The sequence below is a fragment of the Lampetra fluviatilis genome, chromosome 13, assembly GCF_964198595.1.
Source record: "Lampetra fluviatilis chromosome 13, kcLamFluv1.1, whole genome shotgun sequence".
Classification (NCBI taxonomy): domain Eukaryota; kingdom Metazoa; phylum Chordata; class Hyperoartia; order Petromyzontiformes; family Petromyzontidae; genus Lampetra; species Lampetra fluviatilis.
The window spans coordinates 9802888-9824847 of NC_136287.1; the positions used below are offsets into that span (position 1 = coordinate 9802888).

Genomic DNA, 21960 nt, shown 5'->3' on the forward strand with positions numbered 1-21960 from the left:
GCATTTTGATGTGACGTCACATTTCTCACCCCCTCCCCCCTCATCACAAATGTCTGACCTCCCCCCTCTAGGAGCGTGACGTCATTTATGGACGGCCCCCAAGCCAGTCTCGTGTTATAACAAATGCACTATCCACCATGATAGAGCTTTTAAAAATACTTTTAAGGGGATTTATGTTCAGGCACTGTAAGCACTTGAAAATGTCGTGATCGTTGACAGCATTGCAACCACAAAATCATTGCTGCGAGCGAAGATGTATACACGTTCTAGTCTGAGAGAACATTGGCTGTAATCTGACAAATGTTGTCCATCATTCATTGCATTGAGATCAACTCCACAATATAAGAAGGCTCAACATTCATTTCAATGAAACCCACCACCTCGCGTTGATGATGGCACATCCACGTGTTTAACAAAAAATAAATCTCATTCTCAGCCACTCCGAATGTCAAATGTTTCAATAGTTTTTCAAAATATTGAGTAAACTCCAAGGTGAATCGTTTCACTTGTCAGTGTCACGTGAAATATTTAATTTCTATTAATAATTCAAGTTGTTACTGCCGTGCACATCCCAGGCAGACTCGCAGAAGATCATTTGTACAAGCTCTGTACACTTTTCCTTCCATCAAACAAATTCACTTTAAACCGACACTTCCTTGCTGCTCCACACAGAGGTCAAATATTAATTGAGAAGAACAAGGACTTTATTAATGAACGATTACCACGTTGGTGTGATGTTAGCGTCCCCGCCTGATATGCAAGAGGTCGTGGGTCCGACCCTGACCCTGACGCCTGCTGCTGTATATTTGGATTTGAAGCTTTCGTGACTGCAGGAATCCATAATAATCTTTGGTTCTTTCGGTAAAGTCACGTAGTTTTATTTTATTTCTCTCCCCGTGGTCGCGTGGACTTTTTTTGTGGATACTCTGACTTTTTCCCTCCACATTTAGAATCAAAGCGCATTAAAGATGATTTCGATTATTTTACTGCGAAAAAGTTTCCACATGATAAGCCACTTTGCTGAGCTATCATATGTGGCCAGTTCGCTTCTGAAAAATAAGTTAATAGCTTAGTGGGAAAAACTTGAGCTTAGTGGGCTTAACCTGTAAATAAAATGAAATTGTTCAGTTTAATTTGCATGTATTGTACAAAGTTATTTGGTTTCCTTTCATATACTGTGCGTCTTTTCTGCATTGTTTGTTCTTATAATGTCCCGACCCGACTGGACATGTGTGGATTTTTTTCTTAGCTTTACATCTCATCGAATTCCTCCATATATATTAAACAAAGATACCAGATTCTGTGCGATTACGTCCGGGGACCGTTAGCGGTTGGCAGCCTCCTCCAACAACGAGCGCGCCCCCCCCCTCACACATCCCCCCCCCTCACAAACACCGCCCCCCTCCACCCCACCCCCCCTCCGCAATGTTCACCACTTGGTACAGCCCTGCCTGTCAGCAGCATCACCATAGCAACAGCAGCAACGTCTCCGCAGCCAGCCTCACCGAGCTGGGTGATTGGTTAAAGGGCTTTTGTTCTCGCGGGCTGGAAGTGAGTACATTTGAAAAAATAAAAGGGGGGGTTTGGTGGTGGTGGGGAGGGTTGGTGGTGGTGGACGGGGGGGGGGCTTTAGGGGTGGTGGTGGGTGGAGAGTTGTTGAAGCGATGGTGATTGTGTTACCGGATCGCTTGCGAGCTGCAGACATATTGGAAGCGAGAGACGTTTTGCTACTTCTTAGTTGTTATTTTCTGCAAAAAACCACCGATACTCTCTCCTCCTCGCCGTCCTCCTCCTCCCCCCCCCCGAAAGATTTTTTTGTTCACGGCAACAACAAAAGCCCCCCATTTGTTGTTGGGACATGCGTTTTGTGGTGGGCTTGTGAGGAGATCCACCTCGCTGCTTCCACTCGAGTCTCGTTGGCAGCATGGCCGGGAGACCGGCGAACGTGAAGGTGGGTTTGTGCTTGAGTTGTTTGTTTTTTCGCTGGCTGGCGATGCTCGTGTTTGTTTGTAACTTACTGGTCTCGCGGTGCACCTAGCCTGGCACGAGTGACGCGAGGTCACTGACACTTAGCGGTGGTTGTGATTATTGCGAGTGGCAAAGTAACGGGGCTGGAGGGATGGGTGGGTTAATCGTCACACGCCTCCTTCACCAGTTTGACAAGTGCGGGATACAAGTTGATGGTTTTGCTGTGGTGGTGTGGAGGTGGTGGGGTCTAACTAATATCACTGTGTATCTAACTAACATCACTGTGTATCTAACATCACTGTGTATCTAACATCACTAACTGTATCTAACTAACATCACTGTGTATCTAACTAACATCACTGTGTATCTAACATCACTAAACTGTGTATCTAACATCACTTAACTGTGTATCTAACTAACATCACTGTGTATCTAACTAACATCACTGTGTATCTAACTAACATCACTAAACTGTGTATCTAACATCACTGTGTATCTAACTAACATCACTAAACTGTGTTCAGTACATACACGAGGGGGGGTGGTGACCTGTGTGTTAAGTCTTCGATAACTACCGACAAAACTGCGTGTAAAGAAGTGGCCTAGTGCTGTGATCGATGACGGAAGATGATGGTACGGCTTGTTGTTGTTGTCGTCCTAGTTTGTTGTTGTTGTTGTGGGCAACGATTGAGTGGAATCTCCCGGGATTGTACAGGGAGACGTCGCCACTTGAGCGGTGGGGGGGGCATGCCAGAGGCTGGTTACTTTAGGAAGTTTTTTCGGGATGCCACGTTGCGCCTTGTTAGATGAATTCAACAACGTAACTGCGTACGGAATGAATGTTATTGTCATCGTTGGTGGTAGGTTGGTGTTTTTTTATAAAACTGATTTTCCCTAGAGGAGATGATTGTCTTCCAATGATCACCTGTTTCGCTGCATTACGTCTCCAGAATGCACGTACATTTTTTTATATTTTAGTTTTTTTCGGTAAAGTCACGTAGATAAAAAAAATATAGTGAATAATAATACAAAAAATTAAAACACTAATGTAGACTGTAGCCAGGTTCTTAATCGGAGTGAGTGTACTGGCAATCTATAATGTTGACTGTAGCCTGGTTATTAAATTTGGTGAGTGTACTGGTATTCTATAATGTAGACTGTAGCAATGGTTATTAAGTTGGGTGAGTGTACTGGTAGTCTATAATGTAGACTGTCGCAATAGTTATTACACTGAGTGTACCGGCAGTCTATAATGTAGACTGTAGCCTGCTTCTTAACCTGAATGAGCGTACTGGCAGTCTATAATGTAGACTTATTATTGGTTCTTTCAGTAATAAAATAAAAATAAAACCACGACGTTTCGATCGCAACACAAGCAGTCGTCATCAGGAAAAGAGGGGTAGCCTCTCAAGGCAAACTCTTTATAAAGGTTTAGAGATGGGCGTAGCCCAAGTGTGTCAGCAGCATGGGCAGGGCAGCTAATGTTAATGTGGGAGAAAGACAAGCAACTACACCAATCAAAGGGCCGCCAGGCAATCATTGCACCTTGCTCCACACACCTACACTGCTGACGGTGGAGGTTGACAAGAAAACACAAATCAAGTCATGACCCAAAGTGGTTGATGGCATATTTCCAATGATTGCTGAGTTTATAACCATCCTCTCTGTTGGAATTGTGTCTGTATATATCGATGGCTTCATGAACGAATCTTTGTTGATAGCCAGTCGGCTTGCAAAGTACCATCGATAAATACATTTCGTGTGAGCCAGCCGCATTAAAATAATGATCAGCCACGGCAGAAGTATTAGTCCTACCATGTTTCAAATCTGCCTTATGCTCACGAACACGGTCCGAGACATCTTTTTTAGTTTCCCCAATTTAACTGCTGCCGCAGATAAAGCTTAGTTTGTAGACGCCGGGATATTGCATGCCAGGAATCTTGTCCTTCACAGATGGGATCAGATCACGAATTGTATGTACTGTGTTAAATCGGACCTGGATCTTGTGTTTGTTCATGACATCCAAGAAAGGTAGCATGCCATCCTTTTCTACCTCCATGGTGAAATTGATGGCTGGGTGTATGGAATTGATGTGGTTGAGGAATTGGTTCAGAGCTGGTCGGCCATGTGGCCAGATGACAAACGTGTCATCCACGTACCTCTTCCACAAGGACGGGCGTAGAGTGGATGCCTGGATGGCGTCCGTCTCAAAATTTCCCATGAAAATATTGGCTACAACTGGAGATAAGGGAGAGCCCATTGGGGGGGGGTTCCTTCAGTTTGTTTGTAGAATGTTCCATTCCAGGTGAAATATGTATTGGCGAGGCAGTGTCTCACCAGGGCCTGTACATAGGCATTCATTTCTTGTTGGACCAAATCTTCAATGATTGCAATGGTGTAGGGCACATGAACTTTGGTGAACAAAGAAACTACATTGAAACTAACGAACAAATAACCTGGGGACAGTGAGATGTCTTTAATTGACGATACCAGGTGAGCTGAGTTAAGTACAGAAGAGTGGTCTTACCAGTGCATGGCTGCAAGGTCTCAGACAGATCTCGGGCCAGTTTGTAGGTGGGTGAGCCAATGGTGGAGACGATGGGACGAAGTGGTGTACCTTCTTTATGGATTTTTGGTAAGCCATATAATCTGCGTGGTCTAGCAGCAGCAGGTTTTAGGGAAAACCGTTTGGTCTGTTCAATTAATGAAGCTGAATCCGTGATGATGCTGTTCGTTTTTGTAACGAGGCTGTTGGTGGGATCTCTTAATTTTTTGTGTAGCTACCATCATTAAGTAGGTACTGAATTTTGTTATTTGTTTGATGTCAAGAAATAAAGTTTCACATGTAACATGAACAAAGTTAAACTGACCAATGATCAATTCATACTTAAAAAAGGAACACAAAATTCACCCATTGTTCCAATTTAATCTCTTGTGTTTTGCCGACATTAGTTTCGTGGTGAGATGTGCGGATAAACGCCATTAATAAAGCATGTAATAATGATTGTCACTTTTAATGCGTCTTTCAATAATGTATCAAAGTGCCATAATAGTATGCTTGAGATAACTATGACAATTATATGACATTTTTTGTCACAATTATAGGACTGGTACTGTATGGTGGTACAATAACGGTGGTTAGCGTTGTTACAGATACGTCTAATCAAAACATAAGCCCTATCAACATTTTCCTTCAGATTTTCATTAACTGCAGTTATTAATTCATGACAATGTACATTTCATAGTTATTAAACATTCATAGGAGAACGTGGCCAAGTGCGTAAATGGGTGGGTTATTAACATTGCATGAACATTTAAATCGAAATCACATTTATGTTGAAGAGACGTAAACATTTTACAGTACATACTCTTTGGTTCTTTCGGTAAAGTCACGTAGTTAGAAATAAAATAAAATATAAAGTAAAACAAGAACCAAAGAGTTTGGATTCCTGGAGTCACGAAAGCTTCAATCAAGATATTTGACAGTACACTTTATCCATTGCAGCATTGCCATATAATAATTTAATCTTACGTCTATTAGTAGTGTATAATGTTTGTGAGGATCGAAGTTAGTAACCGTGACAAATGCTGTTGATAAGTTTAGCTTTAACTTTGTCAGCTTGAATTTCAATGCAATACAAAATTTCGATGTAAAGCTTTCGTGACTGCAGGGATTCATTTTCTTGGTTCTTTCGGTAAAGTCACGTAGAAGTCAAATAATACAAATTACCCATTAGAACGCTGTTTTTCTGACAGCTCTGTTCTTCACCTGAGGACGGTTGCTTGCGTTGTGGCCGAAACGTCGTGATAATTTGTATTATGTTTTATTTTTATTATTTTATTATTTCCCTTCTATGTGACTTTACCGAAAGAACCGAGAATATCAATACAAAAATAATATGATTTTTTAGAGTATAAAATTGTAACTACGTCTCAGGACGTTATACATAACAGTGGAAAAGTAATCCAAGATTGTATGGACTGTACTTTCATTTTAAGGAACATCTTATGCTTAATGACTCAAACAAATGTCAAGATCAGTTTAACACGCAGGCTTTTGCGACCAATATCCAATATAAGTTTTTGGATTAGATCGCGTAAATATAAATGCGTCGTTAAACCCGCCACCACCCGACAGCCAATTAGTAAGGTTTGTCACGTAAACAGAACGTGCCAATTCGTTACTAATACAACACACCAATGTGTTGGAGAGTAAACCCACAATTGTAAATGTTGTGGATTTACTTACAAATTGGCTGTGTCGGGTGGTGGAGGGTTTAACAACACATTTATATTTACGCCATCTAACCTAAAACCCTCTATTATGGAAGTTTTAAGATGTTTTCAGTCCCAAAACAAAATAACTCCACCATAGCGAAGTCATCCGTTTACACCAATCAATGGGTTAGAATTGAGTTAGTTCTTTGAACAGATGGGACCTATGATTACTTGCTGATATACTGGGAAAGTTTAATTATAATTAGCAGCAATTATCTATAGCTTATCAATGCTGCTAACAATGTTAACAACTGAAATGTTTAGTGGGATCCAATTATCAGAGTGCATCATTGTCAAAAAAATGACACGGGTGACAAAACAGTGCTAATGTTTTTATTCACACTTGGCCAAACATGCTAATTATGTGTCACATTCAATACAAGTCACCCCTGGATCACGCAAATGAATTGCGGAGCGTTCCGGACTTTGGGCACGTCCGGATGACAACAGGGGGTTCTAGATAATTGGTACTCGTACAAGGCATCCCAGGCTTGTGCTTTTACCGCTCCTGAGTGCCGCACGCCACTCGGCTGGCAGGGGAGAGGCGCTCTGATATGCGGCAGCTTACATCTGTAAAGCCCATTGATAATGGTCCCACGCAGATCCCATGGCCTTATGTAAAGAGCGACTGGTGGATGGCACAAAACAAAAATCACATTTGTATTAGACAGCAGGGGGACTTCCAAACAAAATTGCTGGTACAAAGTAGTATACATAAGACAGCAGAATGCTATCTCCTTCATAACTGTCTCAGGGTTATGTTCCTTCCATGTACTATGACTGTCATTTAGAATGTATATTGTTTAATATAAATGTGTAAATAAGTAATGTTAAATTGGATGGCCCCTTGAGATATGACTCACCACTTGACTGCAATGAAAGCGAGCGTACACACTGATGGTAACTGCTATGTTATGTTATAGCAAGGCATAATTTGATTGCAAAGGACATGACCAAATTTACTAATCATACATAGTTAACTCTAGATTTGAAGTTTTCGTGACTGCAAGGATCCATACTCTTTGGTTCTTTCGGTAAAGTCACGTAGGTGAAAAAAAAAAAATGGCTGTTCCACCTGATGACGGAAGCTTGTGTTGCCTCCGAAACGTCGTGATTTAATTTAGTTCTTTTCATTTTATTATTTTTATTTTTCATCTACGTGACTTTACCGAAAGAACCAAAGAGCATACATAGTTACTTTAAACTAAATTAAACACTTTTAAATGTGAGAGGACTTTGATGTGTCAGTGTTTACAACTACTGTTACTGCATGTGTGCGCACATACTGGAATATACTTCCTTAAAAAATATATATGATTATACATATACTAAATGTACCGCAAAGTTGGAATGAACTCGAGCAGACATCACCCTGTGACTGCAGCTTTGTACAACCTGTGCTTTATGCTTGATTTATGCACGTGCCTCACATTTTTCGTCAAGTCAGACCATGCATCATGCACAAATGGCATGCACTTCTGCTACACTACATGTACACACATCATACAAAGGGTTTTTCGTTTGCAAATGTGAGTGCATTTTGTATGTATTCTTTTTGTTATATGCCTCTTTTTATATATAAAAGCTGATTACAATGAAAAATGAAAACTACGGTACCAACTGCAATTGAGAAAAATAAATTATGTAAATGTGTCCCCTATAAAATAGAGGTGTACAAATTATGGATCGCATTACATTGTAAATTCCTCATTTTTTACAACACATTTTAGATTCAAGACAACTTCTTAAATGATGTGAAATTCCTAAAAACGTTTTCTTAATCGCTGCGAGTATCGATGGATGGCTATGCCAACACTGGAACGTATCTGCAGGATGTCCCTTTGAGTAATTACATAGCAGTGGCTCTTAAATCATTTAGGAAGGTCCTAGGCAATATTTCAAGAGCAATTACTGAGAAAAAATGTAGGCCAAAAATCATATTTTAAGCATATTATTTTAAAATATCTACCATCATCGAAAATAGCATCTTAAATGTTTGATCTAATGAATTGAGCTGGGTTATGTATAATATGATTTTAATCAGACTCTTAGCAAAGCCTGAACATCAAAGCCCACCTAAAAAAGCCTTACAAAATTAGGAATCAATACGATGTATACATAGAGCCAAAATAGAATCGTACAGAAGGCTTATTCCTTTGTGAATTTGCTTATGCTCAATAATGCATGTTGCGCAAGTTCTGGCCATCGGGTTTTAGTAAACAACACAACATACACGTATAGTGATATACAGCATACGTATATTCAGCCAAATACATATACAGTACACTATATTACTCGGGGTGTTACAGGGAATGTAAACCCTTCACTGGGGAAACTGAAATGCCAATTCCCCTCCACAAAGGCATTATAGTTTTGAGTTGGGCCCTGGCCTTGAAGCCTGCTTTCTCATTCCACGAATCGTTACTCTACATCTTACGTGAGGAATGAGCTGCTTGGCTCAGCGGCTTGTCTGTCTGAATCCGCCCTGATTTATACAAACTGTTTACGCCACAGTATTCCTGCACCCGCCTAGCCCCGTTTTGTGTGCGCGAAGCAGTTCTGTCGCCCATGCGTGGAGCTCTTTCACGGAAATATTGCACAAGTCCGTGGTTCTCAATTGTTTTTCATCTACAGCTGTATATAAAAGGGATTAAAATTATCCATCCTGATTATCTTATTGACAGTTTCACGGATGCGCTGAGTTTTTTTTAAAGGAGGTATCGTCTCAGCATTTTATCAGCTCTAATAAGATGATTAAAAATACCCATTACATCTAAGTAATGCCAAGGCGGCTAATTTAATTAGTTTGAAGCCTTTTAATTTTATATTGTAGAATTATAAGAGATTTATGTTGAGTGTAGGGTATTTCTGATATAAAAATTGCTGTTTGTCACCGTACAAATTTTCAAAAAATAAATGTTTTTAAGGTTTCTATATTTGTACTTTAATATACTGTACATGCACACACAGCGTTCAATTTAATTATATCGAGGGCAATTCAATGCACAGGGTGCGAAATGGAATTAATTAATTTTCACAATATGAAATGTGAACCCACTCCAATCAGTATTTTCTTAGCACTTGGGAATATTTTGGCAAGGCACAAGGGAGTAAACATCTTTTGATATGTAAATTGGAAAGAGACTGCACAGTAATTAATGTCTATATCATAAACCTAATAATGAAGAATGTGACTAATCACCTTAATGATCGGTAAACATACAGATGCACACAGCTTGAGGCATAGAAAGCTTTAAAAAAACAGTCATGTCACCAAAGGAGATTTCATTTTTTTTCTAAGAAACTTCTCTTGGAGATACGTTTAGATGCATTCTTGTTTGCATTTTCTTTTATCAACAAATGAAATAAACCAATGAAAATAACATGGGAAGTCAGTGTTCCCGTTAAACTTTTGTTATAGACACCTCAAACAGAGTTGGCAAAATTACACAGCGGATAGAGCTCATGGCTTCCATTCGGAAGTATGTGAGTTCATATCCTAGATAAGTATTAACTCTCTTAGGTTGATAACATTATGTTTTGGGAACTCACAGTGGATGGCCTATGGATTTACTTGCCTACCTCAGGAATGTGGAATTGTCATCACTCGCTCAGGGCTGTGAGCCAGACACTCATTTGAGTGGGATCGTTATTCAAGGTATTGACAAATTAAAATCTCTAGTTAAAAAAAAATTAATCCTCCCATGATGATATCCTAATAAGCATAGAATGACTTAAAACTTTCGTGACTGCAGGAATTCATATTCCATGGTTCTTTATTATTTTATTGTTATTATGTTTTCTATCTACGTGTCTTTACCGAAAGAACCATAGAATAAGCATAGAATGATGAAGTGTCTTCATTAAATAAGCCTGGGATGAAGTTCCATGTTACTTTTTGCATCTCTAATTCCCATACATATTGAGTAACTCGCCCATATTTACTAGATTGCACTCTTGAATCTTTCTCAGCATGCATAATTAAACAAAGTTAACAAGAGTCAAACCACACTTTCTTTTCCTGGATCTACAGTATACCACTTGAATGCACAGCTTTGGCTGAGGTGCAAGCATTTGTAGATGTTGTGTTGACCTTCATCAGCAGTGGTTCATGCATTCTCTTCATGCAACGTCTTTGTACGTGATTTGTGAATGGTAATATGGAGTCATTTGTTGCTCTCAAAATTGAGCCCATTCTCTTTTGCATGCAGAAGCTAAGCAGGAATTTAAAATGTCCTGGCATCTAGCCGTATGTAGTTATGTCTTATATGCACCCAGAGAAGCTTTCGTTGAGGCATTTCTACCTTGGTGGTGAGTTGCTTCAGGATACCCCGAGCCAGATTTCCACACGGCAATACAATATTTCATTTTTTTTAAATGCATTTGTTGTTTATTAATTAATTTATATTTGTTCCTGGTATGCCGTGTGAGAGTGCGTGTGCTTGAATTAGTGTGAGCGCAGTTATTAATTGCATACTGTGTTTATAAATATATATTTCGGATGAATAATTGTGCAAACAAGCAGCAATTAGTGCTGAGATATGTGTATGTAAAATGTTTTATTTTATAAGGGTATATTTACTATTTAAGTACCTGCCTCGCAAGGAAATGCATTATAATCGCTCTATGCGCCATTGCTTCCTTGAGTTGTGTATTGATTGCATTAGCTTTACAGTGGCTGGAATAGCTTTCAGAAATGATTTATGATGGATTAAAGTCATCCATACACTGACCTCTAAGGTCAGGCCATATTTAGCTTTTTTGGCATTTCAGTGAACTTATGTGGATTCTCGAAATGAGTACCGAGATAAGGGAAGTATGTACTTTGAGACATTACCAGCAGTGATTTGTGTGTTGCATGTCTCACAAGCTGTAGCTGGTTGCGCATTAAATGCACGGCATACATTTTTACGTGAATTCCATACGTAAAAGTGTAGTTATTTCCTGTCATTTATTCTGATCGTTCCTTTATCCTTAACTCCACTTCCTAATAGTATTTGCTCTCCCGTTTTATCCATTCCATTTCTGCACACCTATACCTCATGGATCTCAAGTCGCGATTTCCTTTTTACCTACACATTAGCTCCTGACATCATGTTTCAATCAAGTATACGAGCAATTACAATTTTTACAAATTTATAATTTTCACTTCTGATTATTTTTAAAACGTTGTATTGTATGTAGTATAGTAATATATAGGTGAAGATCTTTACAATGTGGTCACTTTGACATTTGAAGAGCCCACTTAGTTATTTAATATTTTGTCTTTATTTAACAGTCATGTTTAAGTGGAGAACTTATTACGTACTGACCGGAGGTAGATTTGACTGACACGATGACATTTTGTAAAGTGGGGTCATGGGAGCTACAACATTTATGTGGGAATATGATAATGTGCATACCTTTTCCTTCATAGGACTTTAAATTGTATTAAAAAGCCATTGAAAGTATGCTTTGAGATATATAACAATGTTTGTTTTATACACAGGCAAGTACTGTATTAAAGAGCTTCGGACATAAAGTGAGAATGATTGCCAATTGAATAGCTATAATTAATTAAATGATACTTAGTGCTGTTACAATTAATCCGATAGAAAAGTGGGGGGGGGGACTCCTCGCATTAAACAGACCTGTTAGTAAATTATGCACATTTAATACGGTTTATATGAAATTCATCAGTATTTTCCAGTGAATAATAACATGTATGTGGTGCGTGATAGAGTAGTGGTTCTTAACCTGGGATGCACACACCCCTGGGGGTAGCGAGATGCCCTTTCTAGGGGTGCGAGACATGGCCCCATTTTTTTTAGAAGGTTAATAATCTAAAACACATTATGCACGGGCACGTAAGTACAACTACTTTGTTTCATCATTAATTAACATTATACATTTGTTTTAACGATTGTGAACCAAAGGGGTGCAAACTGCAGCAAAGGTTAAGAACCGCTGTGATAGAGGAACCTTCTTTGCACCCTGCTTGCTTCCAAGGTTGGTTGGCCGCAATATTTTGTCTTATTCTGTTCCCAGTGATCTTTGTTAACAATGTGTAGTTGTGTGATAACAGCCGATGCGGTCCGTAGTTCTTCAAGTCAAATTTCTTTTTTTGAATGAAAGATTGTCTGGGACGTGATTCTATGATTGTGGAATTTAATTTCTGTGTAAACACTTTGTGTACGAGCCTCCAATAATTAATTGATCACGCCTCTGATGATGTCCACAGTTATACCATCTGGTCAAGGAGGCTTTCCATTATTAATACGTAGAAGGGCAGAGATGATTTAACCAAGTTTAACATCTAGAATATCTTAATCTGAGAGTTTGATTCCTGGGCTATGCGTACTTTTGCTATCTGCATAACATTCCTGCACTAATTTTAAGAATATTGTTACCATGAGTTATGGTTCCATTTTTCTCCCGAAGGGCCACCATTTGTAAATTGCCAATCAACCTCCTTTTTGCCCCTTTCAGGCTACCATTTTTTGCCCTGACTTCTTTAATCATTTTAGTGTCCATTACGATTGTGCCTAGCCTTTGTAGGCTATGACAAAGAATCTGACTCAGTATAAATTGATTCAGTGAATCCAAGCTTTCACAAATCAAGGCCCAAATGAAATATAAATATTTAGAAAAAATTAAACCTTTGACAAAAACAGAACAGTCAGTATGATATTACATGAAAAAGTACCTACATTAAAATGGTAATTGGACAAGGTGATATGCTTTCACCACAGTTATTGTCATTAGAATGTCTTTTTTTGTAATCTGGATTGGACAAACAAATGCATATTAATGAGAAACAATTAACATCTCAGATTTTCCAGTGACATAAATTAGTCATTGTGTAACATCCAATGGAAATGAATCAGGAAATATTATAAGAACTTAAACAGGATATCGTATTCTTTGGGTCTTTCAGTAAAGTCACGTAGATAGGTTCAAAGAAAAAAAACTACGTTTCGATCGCTTGTGCTGTGATCGAAACGTCGGATGGACACAGCTGGAAAACAAAGCAGAATACGTTTACCGAGGATAGCCCCTGAAAGCAGATCAGAAATAAAATGATAAAATAAGAGAGGTGGACGAGATCATGTTGGAGTGCTTTTAGAAAACTGAATTTGATACTAAATAGCAAAACACCAGTTTACAAAAATACCCGTTTTCCTTCCCCCGCACCTCCGATTGGTGCGCTTGGCTATGAACGGTGTGAAAGAAGTTCAACATACATCCATCCATACAAAGTTTTGCATCGGTGTGTAGTGCCTGCTATGACTTATCATAAACATGGATATTCATTCAGACAATCTGGTGGGGGTGGGGGGGGGAAACATGAACAGTGTACTAAGTATATGTAAAACAATTACCTACCTTGAATATATCTTACCTGTGGATTGAACATAGCTGATGATGATGATGAAGAATATACCATGTTAAATTAAAATAAAGTTCCCTTTCACTTAGAATTCAAGTTTTATTCAAATGCCCACACGTTTGAATGTCTCTGTGCACGAGCGACATTCTTGATGCTAATGCGTGTGTGTACACCCACTGTGCACCAGATTCTTTTTTGGCGGAATATAATAGGTCATGGGTGTTTCTGAGCTGCCCAGCCAAAATGCAACCATATCCACATTCCTCAGTGCACGACAACGCTCTCTCACGTTGGTGGGATAACTGATCGGAGGATATTTGAGTTTTATATGTTGGCCACTCAAAATATGTTTGTATTGCTTTAAGCAACGTTTTCTTTCACTTAATCGGCCTCTTATGTTTTCCGCCAATGGAGGCGTTTGTAATGTGGCAAAAGTAGCACGTTAGAGCTCCTATAATTGTAGTTTCTGTAAGAGCATGTTTAAACAAGCTGACTTCAATGGCATGCTTGCAGCAAATGTGTATGAAAGGTTAAATCTAATGGGCACTTCCAAAGCACTACTCATTTTTTTCCTGCAGATCCGTGTTTGTGTGTGCTCTGTATGCACAAGCAGGTATCGTGTGTGCTTGCACATACATGCAGGTAAGCTCAACTTATCTGTTCTTGGACATGACTGCAGGGATACTACACCAATATTTATGTTACCCACCTGCCCCATAGCTGACTATACCATTCTCCTGTTGATAGTCTTATAGGGATGAATACTATACTTTCGTTATACAGGTTTTTTTTTTGTATGTGGGTAAAAAAAAAAGGAACATTTGTGGAAAGTATTTAAAAATTACACCAGCTGTCAGTACTTTTATGTAATGAAATAGCCTTTAGCAATTCAGAGACTAATACAGTGCTGTAAGCTTCATCCAAAATGTATATTTCATATGGTACTGGAGATGTTTGAATTACTATATACAAGATGGTTTTAAATTTTGGGACGGTTCAGTACAAATATCAATAGACCGTTCTGTTCTAAAAATGTATTGTTCAGCACAATTCCAATATAATTACACATCGCCGAACATTACAGCTGACCCATCCAATAAGGAGGGGATGGCTATTAAAAGTTAAAACAACCAAAACCCAAAATATGTATGCCTAACTGCACACAACCCACTCCCATTTATGCACTACCAATTAAGAAATTGCTTGAGCCGTGTAAATGCGGTATTCTGTGAGTGTGTAAAGCTTTTAATGTAGTCATAATCTGATTGACTGGTCTGCATGCTTTATCCGGATATATGAATAACCATCACGCATCGACACACGTGCAGTGCTGAGTTGCCAAAAGCTTCATGCAGCAAGCGAACGTATCTGCCGTTGTCCTGAGCACGTTCCTTTGGTCATCCTTGAACTGTGATGTACTGAAAGCATAAAATAATTTTTCAATGGTGTGGAATTCTCCAATGCTTTCTATCATATAAAGCACAGTCTTTGTGTTGGGAATTTGGCAGAGTTGAGGAAAATGTAGGCACGGCTTGTTTTCATCACTTTGTGTCCCTCTCATACAATGTCTGAAAAAATTAACCCGTAAAAACAAAGTTTTTCACTATAAATCCTTTATATGCGTGGCGGCTAGAGTCCTCTCGTCCTCTGGCTTGAGATGGCTGCCACCTATGGGTCAGATGATTGCCTGCCACCATTAAGCAATTGGTAATTAAATATTTTAAAAAAATCCCTAAAAAGTGTAACATTTTGGAAAAAAATTTCACGAAAATAAATTGTCACGCACAACGAGTCTGTGTGCAAAATGTCAGCTCGATTGGATCACGGGAAGTGGGTTAAAAAACGACCGAAAGATTTTCACGGCCGTAAGCGCGCAAGCAAGCAAGCAAGTGAACTTAATATAAAGGATTTAAAAATGGGCGAGTTTTTTGTTTATGTTAAGGTGAATATTTTAAAGGACGATAGACGAATCGGCACATTTCCGAGTGGTCATCTTATCTTAACCGAATTAACAACGGTACTACATATGCATGTAATGGTGGAGGTGAGGTGAATGAAATAGATGAGAGGAAGCAATGGGGGGCACATTTGTGATGCGTGCATTCGGTGAAAGTGATAACAGTAGATGATGATGCATGGATTGAATGGATGAGGAATGAGTGAGAATATGAAGAGGGAACAGTTACGGAGGTGGTTATGAGGGGAAGATTAAGGGGTCGTGGGAGGAGAGCTCGTGGACAAGAAGTGAGTTTTGAGTGCGGAGCGGAAACTCGTGAGCGAAGGTGACTGCTTAATGTTGAGGGGGATGTTTGCTCCAGTGAAGCGGGGGGGGGACGAGAAGAGACATAACGAAAGCGTGGATTGAGCACAAGGAGGAGGATGAGGAACAGAGATAGACTTTAAGGGATGTGCATAAGCAAACACCTCTTTTTTTTAATGACGTGTGGTTTGAATTTTGGAAAGGTCTGTGCCTCCACGAGCTTGTGCCAAGGACCAAAGCTGCTGAATGACTCCTTTGTGTGTAGGCCACATGCTCATCTGGGGATTACCAAAGATTTCTGGCAACTTACCAAGGGCCTGCCTCGGTCCATATTATTCTTCCTGAATAGGCTTGATTCCTGCGGCCCTTGCCTACATCTTGTTTACACGCACCCTTCAAGCCGTGAACCTTTATCTTTTGTAATTTTTAGAGAATTGGTGGAATTGTTAAAGTGACAAATTTATAATATTTCATATTTTGTTTTACTTTTGAATTGAGTTTCTTCATTGTTTAAAGTGTTTATCATAGTTGCATGGGATATTGGAATTCTTGCTATTATTCGTCAGCACTTAACGAACCCTATTGTTCAGTGATGCAGCCATGAATGCGCAGCCACAGGGTAGAGAGTGAAGTCGAGTAATAAGTGTAAACTGTGTATTGTATAGATGGTTGTGTTTAAGAGTGGATTGTAAACCTGTGTTGTACAACATATCTTATAATTCTACGGTATTAAATGTGTATGCTTGGTTACCACAATACGTGCCTTATGTTGTATTGTGATGGTATTGCTTATTTGATATAAAAGAAAACAACATTATTTTTGGTTTCGGTAGGTTACAATAACTGCACAATGTGTGCTGTCTCGGTTGAAAAAAGCATTCCTCTTGGAAAATGTCTCGCTTGCTTATGGTTATGTAACACGGATTAACCTGGGATGTTGCAGTGAAGTGTTTCTATTTAGGTCATGGGTCTTATATTTATTTTGAGTACAATTAGCAAATTGAAATGCTGAAATGTTCTTAAAATCTAATATTGTATTCATGTTCGTTAAGTGCATCACATGTGCATGGTGCGTGAAGCAACACTGAATAAAAGATTAGCACAACACACTTTGTAGTAAATAACCATTGCACACCGGTCAATATGTACCTTTGAACTTAAATTAAAGAAGGTTAGCAGTGGTATTATTTAATATTTTAAGCTTTCTAAAACCAATTAAAATTCTATTTTCTTTTCTGTAGAATGGTGCCATTTTGAAATCAGTCCCAAAGTTGGGATTTTATTTTTGTGTTTGCCAAGAATGAGTACGGTAGTTGGAGTAGACCTCTTGTAGTCTGGTAATTCTCAACCAAAGTTTGTATTTTAGAAAACGCGAATCTGAAAAGCAAATCACTCGTGGTTAAATGTATGGTAAATTTGATCAAATTAGGTCACATTGAATATGATCTGTGAATACACTTTGTTGATTATAGTGAGTATAAGTCTATAATTAAGGACATGCGGGAGCTGTAGAATAGGGATGTATAATTAACAAACCATCATGGAATGATATACGTAGATAAAATAAACACATCTAATATACTGTACAAGTATGCATTTAATGTAATATTATTATAATAAGCAGTGTTTTAAATGTTGTCCATCGGGGTAGCGTCCTGTACAATCTATTTCAGCATTTTTCAAGTTGACTGGATATATCACCAAATTAGTTTTCTAGTTGAACGATAGACCCCCAAACGAGCACCTTAATTCAACAGTTCCTCAGATTGTTAAAATTACACAACACTGTGCGGTGAGATTCAGCTGCTTTTATGGTTTACGGTGATGGCTCATTTATAAGCATATTGACGAAGGCAACGAAAGGCGCTGAAATGGTCACAAATAAACCTTTGGAGAGATGGACGCATACTCTTAGGTTTTTTCGGTAAAGTCACGTAGGTAAAAATAAATAATAAAAGTAAAAATAATAGAAATAATAATAGAAATAAAATTATAAATCACGACGTTTCGGAGGCAACACAAGTCTCTGTCATCAGGTGGGACCGTCACAGCCAGATTTACTGTATCAAGTGAGGCAAAATCCCAAGAGACAAGCTCTTAAATACAAGTTAAGGGGGGGAGGAGGGGGGAGGGGCTTATCTGAATGTGGTAGCCAATGAATGGAACGTGTTGGGGGGGTGGGCGGGGCTAAAAGAGAACAATAGGCACAACATGTTGTTTTTACCCGGTGTTGGTTGACAATCCAAATACAAAAAGGAGAGTTGCTGTTAAACGCTGGGGATGTCAACACTTGGTAAAGTAGAATAGTACCTGTCAAATAAGATGGTCCAAATATGTGTAGTTAAATATTCTGGCTACCATCAAAGGTTTGTACACGAATCCATCCAGATATACAAACACAGACATAACTACAGCCGTGATGATGGGTACAAACTAAGTAATCATTGGAAAGATGTTATTAACCATGTAAAAAAGATTTAACTACACATATTTGGACCATCTTATTTGACAGGTACTAGTCTACTTTTCCGAGTGTTGACATCCCCAGCGTTTAACAGCAACTCTCCTTTTTGTATTTGGATTGTCAACCAACACCGGGTAAAAACAACATGTTGCGCCTATTGTTCTGTTTTAGCCCCGCCCACCCCCCAACAAGTTCCATTCATTGGCTACAACACTCAGATAAGCCCCTCCCCCCTCCTCCCCCCTTAACTTGTATTTAAGAGCTTGTCTCTTGGAATTTTGCCTCACTTGATACAGTAAATCTAGCTGTGACGGTCCCACCTGATGACGGAGACTTGTGTTGCCTCCGAAACGTCGTGATTTCTAATTTTATTTCTATTATTATTTCTATTATTTTAACTTTTATTATTTATTTTTACCTACGTGACTTTAACGAAACAATCTAAGAGTATGAATCCTTGCAGTCACGAAAGCTTCAAATCTAGATGGACGCATGCTTAGAATGATATTACGCTGAGTGGCAAAATATAAGAACGCAGCGATTACATTTACCCCTCTATTTAAGACCGAAACGGGAGGATTTTTGGACAGTTGTGGCTGTCGCCTGATGAGGCTGGTTGTAATTGCTGGCGAAACGTCGTGCCCGAATTGTAAATGACGTGGGTTTACTCTCCAAAACACTGGTCGGCTGACCTGCTAACTAATTGGAATGTTCTAGATTAGAAGTTTTCGTGACTGCAAGGATCCATACTCTTTGGTTCTTTCGGTAATTGGCATGTGTTTTGTTTACGTGACAAACCTTACGAATTGGCTGTGTCGGGTGGTGGGAGGTTTAATTGCACATTTATATGCCATCTAACCTAAAACAACCTCTTATGGATAACTTATGTGGGTGAAAATCATAATTTTTACTTAAGAAAAGCCAGTGTGCTTGGGGAGGATGATGGCAGGTGGCCGAGACTCATGACGGCCAAGTGAGAGAACATCACCGAGCAGACATCCACTAAAGAAGTAAAATAAAATAAAAATAAAAATCACGACGTTTCGGAGGCAACACAAGCTTCCGTCTTCAGGTGGTACCGTCACAGCCAAGACAGCTGTATCAAGTAAATGAGAGATTGCAGGAGTTACCACTGCGTTTATATAATGGTTGGAGAAGGTGGTGGGGCAAGGGCCGCATACTTATTATTAATATGGTAAGGTGAGGCTTGTTTTTACCTACGTGACTTTACCGAAAAAACCTAAGAATATGAATCATTGCAGTCACGAAAGCTTCAAATCTAGAATCCACTGAAGAGATTAAGCAATGACATCGGTTCGTGTGTGGGTGATAGGTGGATTGTAACATTGCAGGACAGCGAGAGGTGGCAATTGGCTTGGGGAGCACTTCAACCAGCAGTGGATTGATCATGGCTGATGAGGATGATGTTGATTATTATTGATTCCTATATGCAATTGACATTAAATTTCGATTTAAAGCTTTCGTGACTGCAGGGATTCATCTTCTTGGTTCTTTCGGTAAAGTCACGTAGAATGGAAATAATAAAATAATAAAAATAAAACATAATAAAATAATTTTCACGACGTTCCGGCCACAACGCAAGTAGCCGTCCTCAGGTGGAGAACAGGTCTGTCTCCTCGACAGACCTGTTCTCCACCTGAGGACGGCAGACTTGTTCTCCACCTGAGGACGGCTACTTGCGTTGTGGCCGAAACGTCGTGAGAATAATTTTATTATGTTTTATTTTTATTATTTTATTATTTCCATTCTACGTGACTTTACCGAAAGAACCAAGAACAGCAATTGACAGTTGGAGAAATACCTGTGCAATGTAATGCTATTTGAGACCAAATTGGTGGGGTCAGGTGTGATGTAGTGGTTAGCCCACTGCACTCTGCACCCACCTACCTGCATCTAATTCTCAGCCCTTGATAATATTGGTTGCGAGTGATATCCAAACTAGTCCTGGGTGTTTCATTGACCAATCCGTAGTGACCTGTGTTTAAAATTAGGGTTAAATAGCCTCCATGATTTATGTGGCATGGGCAGACCTTCATCGAGCAGTGAGTGTGTCCCATCAATGTACTGAATATATCATCTATTATTGCTGATATACGTGGTGTAAAGATGTCTCTGTCTCCACAGTGAAGCATCATAATTCACAATATAACATGTCTGCTTTGCTTACGTATTACAATACAATTTATAATTAATCTGTCCCTTGGGCTGGCATTGTTGACACGTGTTAGAGAGTACAGTCACACTGCGATCTATTCATAGTATGTTTCACATACACTCGATCCCAGTTTAAAATTGTGAATGAATGTTCAAACGAGTGACACTGATGTAAAACACTGAGCCGACACCAAAGTCATTGACATGTTATTCGTGCTCACATTATTTTGGATGTAGTGGGTTTTTTTTCCCTCCCACGGACAACAAAAGTACAATATTGTAGCTGCAAAAATATCAATAAACGGTACTGCGTTGCATTGATGATTCTTTTTTACTTTGGCCTCTCGGCAGTAAAACGATAAAGACACCGATAACCTCAGAGTAGTACATACACCGTATATTTCCTGGGATTGTAGCATAAAATAAAGCAAGGCATTTGCTTGCCTGGGAAATTTAGGGGTTTAAAAAATGCGAGTAGTTCAAGTCACGATGCCCCGGTGGATGCTGGGATGTTGTCAACGTTTCCGTGAAAAGGAGTCTCTTTGCCACATTGCAAAACGATAAGACGTTTCAACCACTGTTGTTTCCCTCCTGCCACTAGAGAAAGAGAGACCGCCTACCACTTGTGTAGGCTTGTTGACACACGCGATGGCACAATACTATACGATCAGAATCTTTATTTAGACCTGAGGAGGAATCCGATGAGCTATGAAGCACTTTTTCACAGATGCCCAGTAGGGGCGAGTCAGTAAGTCACGATACACGCAGCACAATGTAGTTTTACCGGAGTAACAAAAAAATGATTTGCTGTAGTGCCACATAAATTTACCGTAATAATATACAAAAATAATGTAGAGCCCTGCGTGAATCCACTGCCTGAACCTACTGCGTGTTTAAGAGCCACTTTTGATCAAGGCGGGTTGTTTGACCATACTTCACCATTCCGAATTGAGGGTAAGCGTAGAAATGTTGTTTTAGCTGAGCATTAGGACTCAGAGGTAAAGTGGCATCGGTGGTATTGTTCAAATAAAATGGGGCTGTTACTTTATGCGGTGCATTTTATTTCAACGTAGTGTTCCCGTTAGCATTTTCATCACAGCAAGTGACCTCCAATATGCATCACATTCCTATTAATATTTAATCATGTACAATGTTACACTTAAGAGTAATGCAGTTGGTATAGCCTACGGATATATAAAGACCGAAGCTGCACTAAAAATAATACTGCCGGCCCCAATGTAAAAGCCATAAAATCCACCACCAGTGGCAAAGTTCAAAAAGTTGACATCCCCTTCGGATTAAAACGCATACACTTGAGATAAGAAACACTGTGCGCCCATCAGACATCCTGATAAAAGTACACACCTTTAAAAGGAGTAATTATTCTCAAAACTATCCAGAGTGACTAAAAGCCTACCATTTGTAAAATGTGCAATTCACTAAAAA

The 21960-nt window shown here is 39.3% G+C and overlaps 1 protein-coding gene across 5 annotated transcripts in view; it reads left to right on the top strand.

Annotated features, from left to right (window-relative positions):
* Positions 1–21960, top strand: part of TJP2 (tight junction protein 2) — a 389609-nt gene that overhangs the window by 66479 nt on the left and 301170 nt on the right. The window contains exon 1 of one of the 5 annotated variants that reach the window (XM_078862276.1): positions 1810–1951. The exons of 3 other annotated variants lie outside the window; for them this stretch is intronic. In XM_078862276.1, coding sequence (XP_078718402.1) covers positions 1925–1951 — 27 coding nt within the window. In that variant the 5' untranslated portion in view covers positions 1810–1924. Of the gene's footprint in view, positions 1–1809; positions 1952–2530; positions 2602–21960 lie in introns of those variants that run through there. One more of the 5 variants, XM_078862277.1, reaches the window with a different exon arrangement.